The sequence below is a fragment of the Nothoprocta perdicaria genome, unplaced genomic scaffold (assembly GCF_003342845.1).
Source record: "Nothoprocta perdicaria isolate Ctin4 unplaced genomic scaffold, notPer1 scaffold_70, whole genome shotgun sequence".
Taxonomy (NCBI): Eukaryota; Metazoa; Chordata; class Aves; order Tinamiformes; family Tinamidae; genus Nothoprocta; species Nothoprocta perdicaria.
In genome coordinates, this window is record NW_020455977.1 from 718,851 (window position 1) to 735,916 (window position 17,066).

General features: G+C 40.0%; 1 protein-coding gene across 1 annotated transcript in view; it reads left to right on the plus strand.

Moving 5' to 3' along the window:
* Nucleotides 1-410: 410 nt before the first annotated feature.
* Nucleotides 411-17,066, plus strand: part of CHN2 (chimerin 2) — a 150,623-nt gene continuing 133,967 nt past the window's right edge. Inside the window, exon 1 of the mRNA XM_026050796.1 lies at nt 411-501. Within this exon, the coding sequence (XP_025906581.1) occupies nt 453-501 (49 nt within the window). The 5' untranslated portion in view covers nt 411-452. The remainder of the gene's footprint in view (nt 502-17,066) is intronic.

Here is a 17,066-nt window from a genome sequence, read left to right on the forward strand (position 1 = left end):
AGCAGCAAACAGGAGACGGAGGGTGGGGGGAAAGTGAGGGCGGGAGCTGCCAGGCGGGAAGGGAGCCCGGGAAACGCCGCGGGAGACAAAGGGAGGGCGCGAGGCTGGGACGGGCCCCGAGGGCAGCGCGGGGCCGGGTGCCCGGCAAGGGCTGCGGGGCAGGGGGCGTCTCGGCCCTCCTTTGTGCGGGCGGCGGGTCCCGGCGCGCAGCCGGCGGTGCCCGCAGGAGGCGGGGACGGAGGCCGGCGCGGAGCGGCGCGGAGCGGGGCGGGAGGGGGCGCTGCTGCTGGGAGCCCCTCGCGGCTGCTCCGCCGGCTTCCGCGCTGCGCGGAGCGCAGGGCTTTGAGGAAAACATAAAGGATGGGCGGGCGGCCGCGCAGCAGCGGGCAGCGCCGCCGGGCCCGCCGCTGAGCGCCGGACACGCGGGAGCAGCAGCGGGAGCAGGAGGGAGCATGGCAGCGTCCAGCAACTCCAGCCTGTCCGGCTCGTCCGTCTCCTCTGGTAAGTTTTCCCCTGGCAAGATCGGCGTTTATCCTTCTCCCGCCCCCTCCATTTTAGCGAAGCGTGCCCCTGTTTATTTATTTATTATTTATTTATTATTACTATTTTTTGGCGGCGCCCCAAAGGCATGAGTACTTCAGAAGTCCGGGGCAGAGTCAGCACCGCCGGGGTGTCGCAGGCAATCGCCGCGGGCTCGGCGACCGCCAGCCCCGACGGACGGAGCCGCGGGCAGCGGGGCCGCTTCCCGGCCGCGCAGCGCGGAGGCTCCGTGTCTCGGAGCCGCCCGATCCCGGGAAAGTCGCGCCGCGGTGCCCAGAGCAGCGGCTGGGAGATGGAAGCGGCGGGGGCGGCGGGAGAGGAGCTGGCGGAGAAGAGGCGCGCTGGCGTTTGGACGGGCTGCGGGAATAAACGGGAGCAACTTCGGGACGCGAGGTGCTCCTGGTTTCTTTGAGGCGCCGAGCTGGGAATTTGCAAGAATGCGCTTTTCCTAAACGTAGCAATAGGCGCTGCGCAAAGCAGACAGGCTCCTTCCACTGCCAGGGCAACTGTATAAAATAGAAGCAAAATTAAAAGGCAGCGAAGGACTGTGTTTTCTTCACAAAGATGGTGTTGGTGACTTCTGCATTTGCTGTGCGTGTTGGGGTGGGTGTCTGCATGTGGCATGCTTGCAGCAAGATCCACAGGAAGAACCAGCTGCTGGAAAACAAGTATTTATTGTGAGCCCTTATAGTAGTTTAAAAATAAATAAATAAAAGGCAATCCTTAACCAGAAAGTAGCTAGAAAGAGGCACCTGCTGTTCTGCTTTGTGTTCATGCTCAGGATGCAAGAGTGATAGGACCAGGATGAAAACATGTGTAAGTCAACCTGGCTCAGTAGCCTACTGGATAAGGCACTCGTTCAAGCAATGTGGTTTTCATTTTATGGATCGCTTATGTTTTTTTCTTTACATTTTTTACATCAAAGTTACGTGATAAAACCAGAAATAACCCTGGCATCTTAGACAGGATCACATCTTCCTCTGTGTTCTGTCCAGATGAGGAAGTGCATTTGCTGCCTGCTCCCTTTCCCTGCCCCACGAACCTCAAACTTCTTCCTTGAATCTCAGATCCCTGCTTGCCTGGTGCTCCAGCTTTCATGGAGGGGATTCAGAAGTGCTGCTCAGTGTGTGTTTCTGGATCCCCTCAGGCTATGCTGCACGCTGACCACAGGATCTGCCTCCCGGGTTGATGGATGGGTTCAAGCACCTGAACTCCAAGTACGGTTGGAAGTTCAGGGATGTCCTTGGTGGGAGCATTTGATACCAGCTCGCTCTGATGATTCAGCAAGTGAACCTGGCACTTCGCACCCAGCACAGGCGCTTCCCATGGTGAGACTTAACATCTAGCAYCTGCACCCAGCTCTGGCGTCCACATCCACCTAAGTGTTGTTTCACAAGGCAGCTGATGGCCCTTCACTGTCCATCTCTACAATACTTAGTAGAATGTGGTCTGCTTTTGCTACAGTGCAGTCGGCCTGTGGTTTTTCTGTGTGCATACTAGTCAGAGGCTGAATTTGCTACACCATGATAAAGTTTCCAATATTAGCAGGCTCACCATATCTGAGTGCGAGCAGCCGTATTTTGGCTGTCTGTGGTTTCAGTTCTCAGAACTCAGCAAGTCTGAGTTCTGAATATTTTTTTGCTTAATCTAACCACACAGCCTTGCTTTTAAATTGACTTTGGTAGAATTCATCTACATGTTCAACTTACCAAGATGAAGACTACTGATGATATACTTATTTCTATGCAGCAGAAAAGGGAATGTTACAGTATCACGGTACATTTTACTAATGGAGAAGGAAGCAAAGTTGGTGGTTGATACAAGCTGGAGGACTCAGCTCTACCGCTGGCTTGATGCTTTGCCTTGATCAAGTCATGTCATGCACTGCTGGATCGTTTGCTCAGCTTTAAAAGCTCTACAGTGTTTGTCTGCCTCATAGGGAACTTCTGGAGTCAAATTAAGGTGTTATTCACAGGGTGCTTTCAGATCCTGAAATAATTTAGGTGCAATTTCTGGGTTTGAAAGTGCATTTTGAGCTTCAGCAAAACACATTTTAATGATTGTAGCCTTAAAGAGAGAGCTGATGCACCAGCACTGTGAGAAGAAATAGACCTGCTCATTTTAGGAGCATATAAAKACAATTTCTTAATTTGACACCACTGTCAGTGTGGTTTGAGGTAACAAAATTGTTGTTTTGAGGTAACAGCAGAAGATCTGCCCAGCTCTTGTCCTTAAATTTGAGTGCTTGAGATGTATGTAAGTTTGAGCACAGGGAAATGATACTTCAGCAGTCTAGGTGACTTGTTTCTTTTAGGAACTTCAGGGAGTGATGGTTGCTGTGCTGCCTGCCCTGCCTGTGCACATGTGTTGAGCTGTCTGAGAGCTTGGTTTTGGTCAAGCTGCTTAAAGAGAGGCTGCTGCTGAGCATCTGCAGCTTCCTTCTGCATGGATCCAGAATTTGGTTAGCCTCCTGTGTGGAAATGCAAGGGTTAGCCTAGGACTGGTCTTACATGGCGTAAGCGCAAGTTTATTTACTAAGTGATAGTGGTGGAAATCAATATTTGAATAGCAGATGGGAATTTCCATTTTTTTTTCTTTAAAAGGAATGATTGCATGACTTTCTCAAAACACTGTTACCCTTCCTTGCACAGTGTTCCTCACTCCTGTCTTCCTTCACAGCAGCACCTATTCAGTACACAGGTGAGCACAGGTCTGTTGCAGGAACAGAACAGTCAAATCAAACTCTGAGGGGAAAAAAAGTCTGTTCATAATGTTGACTTGCTGAAGCTTAAGAATATGTTACTGCATTGGGCCACTTGCGAGGTAATATTGCTCTTTATGTGTTCTACAGGTTCTTGTAAATGAGAAAAGATGTAAAATACCAATTCAAATATATTTAATGGGGATGCATGGGCATTTTATGGTGTAGGTATTTTGCCTGCCCACTTACACCTTTTTCAAATGTGCAAGTTGGATTTATGGCCTTCACTTGAACTCATTTCTGCTTAAGAGGAACTGGCTCCGTCCTGGAAAGTCCTTTCCAAGCACTACCTGCATGGTGGCATAGCAAGAGGGTTGGTTAACTCTTTTACAACTAGCAAGCCAGCACACCTGCAGAGCTATGACTTCAGTTATAAATTAGTGTTAAAACAGGTGTTAGCACTTAGGAATCTGTTACTGCTTTGCCTTTAAGCAAGAGAATCTCTTCTTTGAATTAGCATGCCTTGATACTTGTCCCTGTACCTGCTCTCATGCAATGAATTGTAGGTTCAATGATGTTTGGTACTTGCTGTGGGTCTGACCTGAGAGGAGCTCATAAAGGTGTTTTTTTTTTCTTTTCCTTTTTTTGTTTCTTTTTTTTTTCTTTTTTCCCCAGTAAGCCAGCTCTTATTGGCAGCAAAATAAATCTTTCTTGCAGGAGAGCAGTGGATGTTTGTACTGCATTTCTTCACGTATAGCTCTGCTGTTGGTGACAACTTCAGCCACTGTTTGACTAGTAGCACTCATGTTTGTGTGTGGCTAGGGAGAAGGGGATATAGTGTGTGGGGAGAAGGTGAGCATTTTAAGCAGTTACATTAAGTATTCTCCTTGGATCCCTGGGTAAATCTGCACAGAATACGAAGTGCTGAAATTATAATTACTTCCATTGGGAGTTCCACTTTACCTTCCCATAATCTCTTCCACAGCAAATGCCCAAGTGATCTATTAGCTTTATGCCTTGCAAGCTCCTAAATTTTGTTCCTCTCTGTAGCTGAAGTGCTGATTCAACCACAAGCAGCATCTGCTTTTACGTGTCCTCCCTTATCCTCTAATGAGGACTGTACATGTTTGTATGATGTTGGTCCCTTTCCTTCATGCTTCTTTCTTCCTAAAATAAGCCTAATCTCTTCTCCCCACCAACCTGTTTTATTATTGACTCTTATTCTTACTAACGCTAGAAGAATTTGAATGCCGACCCAAGCCAAATACGTAAAAATAAATGCCAGTATTCCCAATATTTTGTCTTTTCTGTGAATTCAAAAGATAAATTAGCAAGTGATGGAGAAATGGGGGCTAAGGAGGTACCTGTGCATCTTCTTGTTTTTCATCTGAATTGCTGCTTCATGTGGTCAGTGCATCCAGAGTAGGACCTGTTGTTAGACTGAATGATGCCACTGAAACTCTTTCTCTTACAGACCTTAAGAAAGGTTTGTATGTCTGGATGTTTTTATTTTTCATCTGTGCCAGCTGCTTTAATAAAAAACATTGGTTCTCCCTACAAATCACCTATGTGTTTATAGACTTGAAATTCTATGTAGAAAATACTGCTATAAAACCCTCTTTGAAAAAATACCAATTATTGATTTTTTTTTTTTTTTTTTAAATAGAAAAATACATTTTTCTGTCCTGAAGCTCAGGGAAGAAAAGGCCGCTAAGTATCATTGAACCTGTGATCTTCATTCAATTAATAATGCAGTTTACGATTTGTAAACCAATTCTTGTCATAAACTAAAAGGTGCAAAGCCTGCTTTTTAAAATAAATGATCAGATAAATGTTGTATAAAGATTTCTCAACTAGGTGTTTTTGTACCTACAGTGTGTTGTGAGAAGGATAAAAAGAGCTTACCAAGGAAAGGAGAGAAATCTTTGATGGTTCCAGTAACTTAACAAGGTCAAAATAAAATATTAAAGGCTCATGACTCTCTGGGGGTCGTGAAGGTGCTAAGATGTAAAATAGGCAGCTATACGGTAAAAATGAAAGTCAACATAAGCTGATTTTAATTAAGATGCTAGCAAGTGAGAAGAAGTGAAATTACTATTGTACACAGATTCTGAGAGATCCTAATTGGGAAAAAGATTAGTAAATGAACATAGATGTTTATTCTCAATGATTTAATAGAAACAGCATTGTGAAAATGGTACATGAAAAATACATAAATAATGCTGTCATTATGCCAATAAGGTGTTGCTTTTGCTTTCACACAGTGCAATAAAAGTTCTTTTTTTTTCCAACCTGTTCCTTATGCCAAGCTTCTGCTATCCAAGGTCATTTTGCTCTTAATTAAAGCTTAAGTCTTTTGTATTCTGTGATCCTGAAGAGCATGACATTCTTACTAAACATAATATTCAAAAGGTAAAAATGTAAAAGTGCCCCATTCTGATGTAATGACTGATCGAACAAGATTAGTGAGAATAAAATATACTGTAAATTGGTACTCTACATGTGTGCTTCACAGTTCAGCTTACATAGGTGTACTTATTTATAAGAAAGTGGACTTTGAACATATTCGTTTATGGCAAGGGTTAGTTTACAGGTCTTATGTTTCCTCTAAGTCTGCTTGTCTCAAAGACATATGTGTAGGATCAGCTTTAAAGGTTTTCACGCTGTCATTATGATGACCTTTTTGGATACCTGTTCAAGTGACTAGTTTCTGCCTTCTGTTTGACTGGTTCTAAGAAGGCTTAGATCTGCCAGACCCTAAGGGATTAGCAGAAGGAGTATTTGAGGTGAGTTTTACACACAACCCCCACGTCTATCTGTGCCCGTCGCGTTTTACTGGGCACTCCTCAAGTTGCAATAATTCAGTTACTGTTGCTCAGGCAAGTCTTAAATGGAGTGTTTCAGACAAAGAAATGTTTTTTAAAAGCTGCTTTGTTTACATCCAGCAGAAGCTACCTTTGGCTAAAGGGCAAGGATGGCACAGTTTGCCTCGCTTGTCTACTTGGAGTTCTGGCAGGAGCCGTTCCCATGCTGGGGGGCCAGTCTGTTGTTGCTCACTCTTCTCTTCTGCAAAAGGAAGAGCTTAAATATTTGGAGAACTATTTACTGAGGAACAGCACATAAATATTGCACGAAAAAAAAAGCTTTTGTTGCAGGGGAGTGTAGTAGGATTTGTACAAGCAGCCATAAATCTATAATTCTACATATATCACATTCTTTACAGGTGTAGTCACTGCTGATCTAGGAATTATATACAGGAGCTATTGCAAATGTATAGTTTTAACTGCTATGAATAATAACCCATTCTTGCTGTCTTTTTCTGACCTTTGATTATGAGAATGTAAATTTGAATTTTACATTTGGCGCTGGTTATTACAAACTGTGAATCATGCACAATTCAGCAATAATAGTTTCATCACCCTGTTTTACTAAGCAGTAATCCAACTCCCAAGGCTGGAAAGGGAGTGTATTCTTGGTTAAAGGAAACTGGTGTTGCAATAGCAGCATTGTATGCTTTAAAGCGTGCTGAGAAATAGGTTGAAACTTGACAGCATGGACTCATGCATTTGGTAAGGTAAGGTTTTTAAAGCGTTTTTAAAATTCAGAAGAACGTGCAAGTGTCACTTGGTTTGTTTCTGCTGTTATTGATCAAGGTCATCACAAAGGAATTAGTTCAGTAAATAAGACACCTGTTCTGAGGAGGTCTTTATCRGGCAGTCTGATTCCCCTGAGTCAAGGTGTCTCAGTCGTAGTATTATTACTGACAGCATTGGAAGTACTAGGTGGACCCTTTCTTATCATCAGTAAATCACATGTCACCTTCTGCGACCTACATGCCAAGTCCCATTTCTGAGTTTTCTTATAGGCTTGCCATGTAGTTGTTCCTCCCCTTCTCACCTTCTTGTTGCATGTTTAAGCGTTGCTCTTAGCTTTTCARAGTTGCTATGAAGTTCATTGCTAGTGTTAGGTTTTTGCTGCCGCCCAAGAAAAAACAATGAAGATAGAAAAGATGGAGAATTTAGCGTCTAAATGAGACGGAGCCTGCAGACTGACTGCTAAAAATTTGTCATGCCTTGATGGATCAACTGGTTAAATGTTTGGCTTTGTTTCCAGGCAAGGAAAGAAAATGAAAAGCACACATYATGTGCTTTTCATGCAACATGTAGCATCCTAGAGCACCTATGCTGTGTTCCACCAGAAAGGTGTCTGATGTCTCTTTAAAGATTACATTTCCCATCGAAAGACATGGTGTCCCTGTTGCAGAATTGAAGCATTCTTCCAGTGCCTGAGTCGGGGCTGAATCCACCTGAATGCCCAATTAATCCAGAGCAGAAATGCCACAGAGGGAGGAGGAAAGGGCAGGATCCCTGGAGGCCCAAACAAACCCTGGCTTTTCAGCATTTCCAAGGTAGTTCACTGGTTGCTAAAGGGACTTGTATTCTTTTGTGCGGCTCAAGTACTGCTTCCCCCATGCTGTGGTGGGATCAGCCCTACCTGTTTGGGAGGTGACCAGGTGTCTCTGTGGTCATGCTAAAGGCAGCATCAGTGGGTCTCCAGAAATGCTGAACATCACTTCAGGTGAAAAACGGCACAGGCAGTTTCTATAGCTTTTATTTTATTTTATTTTATTTTATTTTATTTTATTTTATTTTATTTTATTTTATTTTATTTTATTTTATTTTATTTTATTTTATTTTATTTTANTTATTTTATTTTATTTTATTTTATTTTATTTTATTTTATTTTATTTTATTTTATTTTATTTTATTTTATTTTATTTTATTTTATTTTATTTTATTATTTTATTATTTTATTTTATTTTATTATTTTATTATTTTATTTTATTTTATTTTATTTTATTTTATTTGTGATCTACTTGTATTTAAAAGCCTACAGGTTCAGTAGAGCCTTTCTGTTTGGCATTTACGTAGACTTAAATTCTCTCTCCCATTTCAGTGAAGCTACAGGTAGCAGCTGCAGTGTTTGCTTGTGTATATTATATTGTACTGTGGCCTTAATGGTGATGCCGGCCTTACGTCTTCCAGTTTGAATCATTTATAATGTGCACGAACATGTTCCTGCTCCTGTTTAATTGTAAACAATATCTGCTCTCAAGGTAGGAATTAGGGGAGGTTAAATGACATTGTGAACAGTAGGCACAAATCAGGGTACTTAATTGCACAGAAGTGTGTATAACTGGGGAACTTTGGAACACAAAATCTTGGGGGTGCCAATATCCGAGGACTATAAACATATCTAAGTAATTCCATGAGAGAAAGATCCATCCAGGGCTGTTAAATGCAGTGATATTACCTCTGTCTAAGGAAGCTCCTGAGCTATATTTAGGCTGGGAAACTCATGCAGTGCATATTCCGCCATATACTTCCACTTTTCCTAACATATCCGCTGATAGTCACTGTGGTGGTCTCCTTATCTACTGTTACTTTCCATAGATGCATGCATAGCTGGTAGAGTTACTGCTGAGGGCTTCTAGGTCCTGCTTCCTAGTCTCAAGAAGTCCTAAAAGATGAAAAAAAAATGTAGTAATGAAATATGGGATGTTAACATTCTATGGTCCATTAAAAAAAAACCAAMCAAACAAAAAAACAAAACCCAAACTACAATTCTATGGCAAGTTGGCCTGGTGGGAAAATCTTATTAACAGTTTGCTGAATAGAGCAACGTATAGAGTAACTGACACAGAGAGTTGTGTGATTCTGTCTAAGTAACTCTTAGAGAGGGGAAAGGTGCTTAACTTTTCTGTGCTGTCCTTACCGTGTCCTTTTACTCAGTGCACAAAAATAAGTCAAGGCAGTCAAAACAATCAGATTTGTCTAAAAGCCTCCTTCTTTTAATTGATTTTCCCCTTCTTTTCCTTTCATTTCTGAACATAAAGCTGTAGCTGGATCAACTTTCTTTTTAACTTAAGCAGCTAATTAATTTTTAAGAGCTACAGTGGATCTTTTCATGTAATCATACTGTTCCAAGATTTAGGGTTTTACAAAATAATTGAATGTTGCAATCAAATTTCTGTAAAATCCAGAAATCTTTATTCCTTTAGCACACAGAGGCATCATGAGCTTAATTAATTGCTTGTAAAAGATTTTGTTTTCTGAATGAAAACCCTTTATGAACATGAGATATTTAAGTCCTGACCCTTCAAGCTGCTGAGTACCTTCTGYTCCCTCTGCACTGAGGTAGTAAATCAGCATCTTGCAGGACAGGGTRGCTGCTTATCTGAGGGGTTTTTATGCCATTTCCATCAAAGCAGMATCTGCTGTTTTGTTGGGGCAAGTTATTATAGGCTACCTAATAAACCTCCCACCCTTTAGATAACAATATGTAGCATGCTTAAAATTGAGTGTATTTACATCATGTAAGGAACATGTCAATTCATTGGTTATGACTTTCCAACAGTGATGTACAAGGCTTAAATGAATTTGGATAAATAACTGATTCTTGAGAAAGCACATTCTCTGTAACTCCTGATTTCTTGCCAGGCACCAAGATGACTGACAGCTATTAGCATCCTGCTGCTAGCTCTATATCTGTTTTAATTTGGAAACTGAACTATKTATTTGTTTGGTGTTGATTAGTTTTGTTACTGAAAGACTACTGAACCCTGTGATGTCCTAACAAAAATGAAAAGACATTTCAATTCCATGCTTCCTCTGACCATGCTAGCTTGAGTCTAATATATCGGCCTGTGCTGCAAATTTCACATAAGTTCAAAGAATAGCAATAAATGATGAATTAAACAGGAATGGCCAATATGGATAGAACTTTAAAGCTCTTAAGACTGGGAGAAAAATATAGCCATGGAAGCAGCAACAGCCAGATGTATTTATTCTCCTCTCCCATTATGACCCTAGAGACAACATGAAAACTGCAAGTCATTGAAGAATAAAACTCATTACCTGGAGAAGGAGTTAGATAAGCAGATGTCAGACTGGAGGGAATTTACATAATTACGTAGACAAGAGAAAGACATATTTACTTAGGTTATATATAGGCAAGAAGAAAWAAAACGTGAAAGCAAAGAGCAAGACTGTTTTGCCAGTGTGGTCACTCAGTGTTAGATTCGGTCCTTATCAAGTGTTCCTGAGTGAATGCATGAGTGCAAGAGCTCTAAGGCGTGCCTGAAAACATCAGTCATTGTCCTTGACAAATTAGATAATAAACTTTTTTCCTCTGATTGAACCCATAGTTGACTGTTGAAGTATAAGAAGCATCCTCTGCTACAATAATATTTCAGGTACGTGCGTAATACAGTACAATTCCTAGAATATGAGGTTCAGAGTTCGTATGGACTCACCGAGAGCATAGAGTTGCAGCAAAACAGTGCCTGGCCAACACCTGTGGTGTGGCTTTCCAGGTTGCAGCTGGAGCAATTTCTCCTGGAATTTRCAGAAGTGTTGCAGATACAAAAGGAAGAGGTTTTCTGTGCGTGCTGTTGGGGTAGCACCATTGCCTAGTGCTGCTGTGCCATTCTGTCCAGTGGTCTTCCTTCATTCCAGAAGTGCTGAATTCCTCATTTCAATAAGCTCCAAGGGAGGGTGGAAAAAAAGTTCTCCCAAATCCATTACAGTATCATATACYTTTAATTTTAAAAATGAAGCTGGAAAAAATAAAGTCTAAGTACAACTGTGAAGCGTTAAGTGTATAACTATTAATGATTAATATGACAATAAATCTTAAGGCCTTGAAGACTTAAGAAATTATATACTGTATGATTTCTGCTAGAACTAGAAAAGAATTGTATACAGTTCATATACAGATTTTTTTAATGATTTCATTTCAGAAAAAAAAGGTCTAAAGAGCTGTAATGAAAAAAATGTTCTGACATGGAAATATTCTGGAATAGCTCTTCCTGGACATGCTATTCAGATAAGTCATAGTAATGCAGGTCATTGACTTCAAACTAGCTGCGTGAGAAGTGTACAAATATAACATTGATTATACTCATTAGTGGAGTAGCACTRTGCTAGTTGTATTCTTGAAAGCTCGCTACTTTTCAGAGACAAAATGAATTTGTGGCATCAGGAAAATAAAGCTGAACCTGTCATTTTCAGGGATTTTTTTTTYCCTTTTTTGTATTTCAGTCTGTAATTTCAGTATTTCAGTATTTAGCGCAGGGGGGTGTTCACGTGCTGGTTAAAAAATAAATGAACCTAGAGATAAGCAATTTAGAGTAAGTCTTTGCTAAACAAAGCAGATAATTACTAGTTAAAAGTATTTGTATCGTTTATTTAAGAGCTGAATTCAGGACCTGAGGGTCTACTCTCCTGAGCATGGTTAAACAGGATGTTATAATTACTGAGTTTTTCTTTATATTGGTATATCTTTGTATGGAGATTCTGCAGAAAGGCCACAGCAAGGTTCATGGCCATGTAAATATAAAATAACCTACAGTTTGGGCTTCAGATTCTTGTTAAAACAATGCTAGATATATGAAGATTGACAGCGTGAAGTACAGTCAAACACAGTGAAGAACTGGCACAGTGTTAGTGACTGCATGTGCCGAGTGGATGTTCAGGAAAATAACGGCAACAGGAGTGTTTAAGAAAATAGCAGGGTCATGCACGTTTGCTCCCCAACCAGACAAACTATCTTTCTTTTTTATTTCTGCTACAGATTTAGCCAAAAAGGAGGCACACACTGTCCTCAAAGCATTTCTATAGAGGCCTTGGACTCCGGAAGGCCTTTTCTTTGGAGCTTGTGTCTCGTATTTATTTCATGTTCTTTGATCTCTACAGGTTTCATGAGCGTGTGTCATCACTTGGTATTGCACTTGCTTCCTCTAGCTGAGATATGACAGTGATAAATATATTCACTGAAAAGGGCAATTTAAAATTTGTATTATTTGCAGTTGCGGTAATTGGCAAGTACTGTAGCCTAAGTGGTAAAAATGAGAGGCAATACAGTTTGATTTCTAAAAATAATCAGTCAGTCTATCAGTATATCTAGTAAACTTATCAAATCAGGTTTCTCCAAAATAAAGCAAGAAAAAACTCAATATGAAATGATTATAAGGGTAACTGAGCAGTGTAATTCACTTTCCCTTTACAGAAAAAAGCTTTCAGCTTCACCTCTTGAACAGCTTCAGAAAACTGCTTACTGACTCCTGGCGGTAGATTATTGATCAGGAGCTTCCAGAGTGTCTAGGAAACATGTGCACAAAAATATGTCTGAAAGTGATGTGTCCATGATTGTCTATGCTGTGTAAGAAATACGTTAACTTTGAAAGTATTGGGTATACTATTTGTATTTACTAATAAAGGACTTAACYGTTAAGGATTTAAAAAAGAACTTTTTGCATTGTTCTGTAAATACCTACCCAATCCTCAAAACACTTCTTTCATAACAGAAGGAAAGAATTGGGCAGAGCACTGAAACTACTCAGCTAATATCAGCGACAAAATTAAAGCCATTCTCTCCTTTCTCATATTTGCACTTTCCCTAAAAATATAAATCTGTGCAATACTCTCTCAGACCTTAGCACTGAGTAATTCTTAATCYAATGAAGCAAATACTGCTAACTTCCATTATGTGAACAATGTTATCCTGTATTTGTATTCCTGCAGTTATTCAGTCTTTTGCTGACTTTCCCTATCCTTGATTTATCAGACCCTTCCATAATAAACATTTCAGGAGAGGTTTATTATTTGATGCATACTAAAAGAAGTAGATGTTACTCATTTCTGGGGCTATGGAGGGTCTTTGGGGATGCTGAGGTGACAGTCTGGAAATGTCCCATGCCACCCTTGAGAGGAGAAATATCTTCAATGCATAAAGCCTTTGCAAAGTATCAGTGACATACAAGTCAGAAAGTATTAGCATGTTTTCTTTGAAAGGTTTTTCTCCACCATGGGTATATTTACCATGCTTGCATATGCTAAATCTGATTGTTCCGATGTCAGGCAGATATGATTTTGCAATATTTTGCATATCTAATACATCTATATGCACACAAAGGGCATTCTCTTTGTGATTACCTTGCTAGACTGTAACAAATGTAAAACTATATGCAGTTCAAGGTAAGGCTGTGTAGTCAGTTCAGTTCACAAGGTCTTGTGATTTACTGGAGCCTGCAGTCCACAGAACGGCAGATGCCAGCTCCTCTTTGAGGGAGCTTTAAGTAATGGTGTGACACTCACTTTCAGACTTGGACCTGCTTTCTGAAACAGGACTGGAAAGAGTTTTGTAGCAAGGTGATTACTTTAAATCAATCTAAATTTTAGGCCCATCTGTATTCGTCTCATTCCCATGCCTCGGAGGGAAACCTGCGTCCTCCTTCAACCTGTACCCAAGAGCAAATGCAGAAGAAGGAGTGTAGGAGTAGGGCAGACACATAAGGGCACAGGTTTACAGAATATTTTCTCAGCTTGCAGAGTGGCTTGGGAACTTCCTGAGATGGAGAGGTAGGCTCTTATATTCAATACATACACTTTTTTCTTCATAAATTTGAGAATTTGGGTAGTGTACTGTGTAAACTCAGAACATCATTGGACAAAAAGTCTAGTTTGTGAGTGTGTGCACATGTGCACATCTCAAAAATACCTTTTTTCTTTTTTTTTTGCTCTTGTTCTAGATACTTTTTTATTATTTGATCATGAATTAAGCAAAGAGACCGGCAGGCTTTACATTCCAGCTCTGCACGTAAAAGGTTTTATTGTTAGTTTTTAGGGTTTTTGTTTAATTTTTCATTTTTATTTTATTTTTTTTTTCTGGAAGTCATTCATCAAGTTCTCATTCAGCTTACTTTGCTGCGGTTTGAATTTGCTTTTTTTGTTTTTTTGTTTTTTTGTTTTGTTTAACCTGCAGTAGCTCATGAGCCTTTCTACTTCCTTTCCTTCATTGGACATTATTCCAGCTTTCCAAAGGATGTTTTCTTGCTTCTAATAGCCTCCCATCCCCTGTTTTTTAGCTAGACTGGCTTCCTTTTCCACTTTCTCAAATCCTTTTTGCTCTGTGGTGTTTATTTGCTGTGGGCCTGCAGTATCTCTGCTTACCATGCTGTCTGCACACGTTTAGCTCTGTTAGCTTCTCCATTTAGCTTCCTTTTAGCAAGATTTAATGTATCCTCTGGGGTGACTGAAACGTCAGATTTCAAAGGTTTTATCAGCCCTGTCAAAATATCCTAATATGTGTATCAACACAACCTGCGGTTACAAACCCATTAAAACTGTCCGAGCTGTGAAAACTGTGCGAGAATGGGTAAGTGCGTGTGTCTGCTCATCGCAGATAGGGAGCAGATCATAGTTCTTGACAGGAGGAAGAAATATGAATTAAGAAATATCTATTTAAATATAGAAACTGAGTAGTCGAAGACTTTTTTTGTTGTTTTTATCAGATATCTGAACAGGCAGAAGCTGTCCCTTGCAATGCAGTACTGCCGTTGCTGGCAATGAAACCTGAAGCAGTTGCTTTAGGGACAGGCAAGCTGCTTTTGCACTCCAGAAGCCGAGGAAGCCAGGCCTTGCTTTTATCTTGTTCTCTCTTGGAATTCTGTCCAAGATTTTTTTTTTTTTTTTTTTTTAGCATGACAGTCTGGAAATACTGGAAATAATGTTTGGAGCCAGGGTAGGCAAACTATATCGCTCTAAGGATCAGGGGCACTCCCCTGAAATTGCCTTTTTGTCACAACTGACTGCAGTGAATCTAGCCCTGGTGTTTGCAAGCTTCAATTAGGTTCCTTAATTGTTATGGACCTGAATGATCCTTACAAGCTTAGTGCATTCCTGTAACCTAGTTGCTGTTTTATCTTTATTTGTTTAATTAAAAATCTTCTATAGTTCCAAAAAAAAAAAAAAAAAATTAAGGATGATTGGATTCTATCATAAAGCAGCTTGGGGAGCCTTGGATTGAAAAGCAAGAAAAAAAGGGCAGGGATTAGCATTAGCATTTTAAAAATATTCCAATAGAAGAAGGTAGAAGACTCACCAAAGATGAGAACAGAGAAGAGACATTCTCCCTTTAGGTGAGAACGACACTGTTTGCTTTAATTCAGGAGGATATAGTTGATGCATACGGACGTGTACTCAAAAGCTGCCTCATTATCAGTTGTGATCCAGCCTGTTCCAGACAAGAAACATGTCCTCTCTGAACTTCAAACACGAGCTCTCTTTTAGGATAATGTATTTTCCGGAGTGTTCTTCTGAACTTTTATGTCTGTGTTTGAACTTTATGAGATTGAGCTTTGTCTGCAAGAGAATTTATTTTTAGGCCTTGAAAGAGCAGTTGAGGTGCATGAGCAAGATGCAGTGCAGGGGAGCTTGGAAACAGTCCTCTCCAAGAAGCTCTTCTCCTTGCCTGGTTGCTCTCGGTTTCAGTGGGCCCATGGTACGAATGCTGGAGGGTGTTTCTGAGTGCCCATCCAAGCTCTCACGTAGGTTTTGAGGTTAAAAATCATCTGGTTTCAGACTGGTGCATTTTACCAGTTCGGTAGGATCTGAGGCGTTCTTAGATACTTCTCGATAGAAAATCTTTTTATTTATTCAGGCATGTTAGCACAGCTAACTATACTGGGAACCTTTGGAGAGAAAAAGACAATTTTACATAGTACGCCCAGAACAAAAATGTGCTAGTAAGAAACCATTACAAAGCAATGAAAACTCATAAAATACCGAAGTTGAGGGTTCAGTTGCAGTTTCATGGACTTCCATGTACATGAATATTAAAATGTAACTGTCAACCCTATGATCACACAGTCTTTTTCAAAAAAATAGACAGAACTTATAGTTTGTGCTTATACTGTGGGTACATCTTTGACACACTGTGTGTTTTATTAGGTCTGTAAGTAGGAATTTCAAAGAGCTATTTAGATGAGATGTAAACATTAAACAGTGACAGCATAATACCTCTATAATAGCTAAGGATTAGAAGCAACAAGGGGAGTAGGATATGTACATATATATGAATGGTTACAGTTCTGTTTTGCTGTCTAGATTAAAATACATTTTTTTGGTCATATTTTTCAGTCTTTATTTTTTTTCCTGTTCCTTTGAAACAGAAGACTGGAGACTGCAGTGCTCTGTGACCTATTGTTTAAGCTTGGTCTAGTTCCAAGAAAACTTTTCTGCCTGAAGAAGTAGTGGCGATTTTCAGGTTCAATATTTCATACTACCCGGTCTAAAAAAATATTGTGAATTTCTGTGCAGCTGGCATTTTGCTTTCCAATCCAATAAAGCAGTTATTAGCAGCTTGTTAATTGTTAATCTTTGATTTAAAGGCTTCGGTGGTTTATTATTATTATTATTAACCTAAACTCTTATCCTGAGTCAATCTGGGTAAGTAATACATAGAAGGAGGTGTATTTTACCATCTGAATTCTTAAACTACAGCTTTCAAATGCCGAAGAATTAATTTAACTCCATAAAGGAAATATTTTACAGCTGAGAATAAGAGAGATTATGAGAGTCATGTCATTCTAAGGAACAGATTCCTCTAAAGTGAGTACATTTTATGCACATTTAAAAAAAAAAAAAACAGTCAGTAATGTGATAAGCTTAAATTTTCAGATTTATGATGATCTTGAATAACATGACGTGATAAAATGAGGAACATAAAATCTTTATTTGCACAAAACAATTTTCTCCCATTGAATTTTGGAACACATCTCATTAAACATCAGTAGTCCCCTAGGGAATTTAATTTTGGGGGGAAATACAAGACTGTTTGAAAAATATTAACTTCTCAAATCTTTTCATCAGGAAATAGTAGTATCTGTACCTAAATCTTTGAAATATTTTTGATGGAGCACTAAAAAATGCTTTGGAGAGCATAAAAATTGGAATTGGCTTGGAATACTTGATCCCTGCAAATG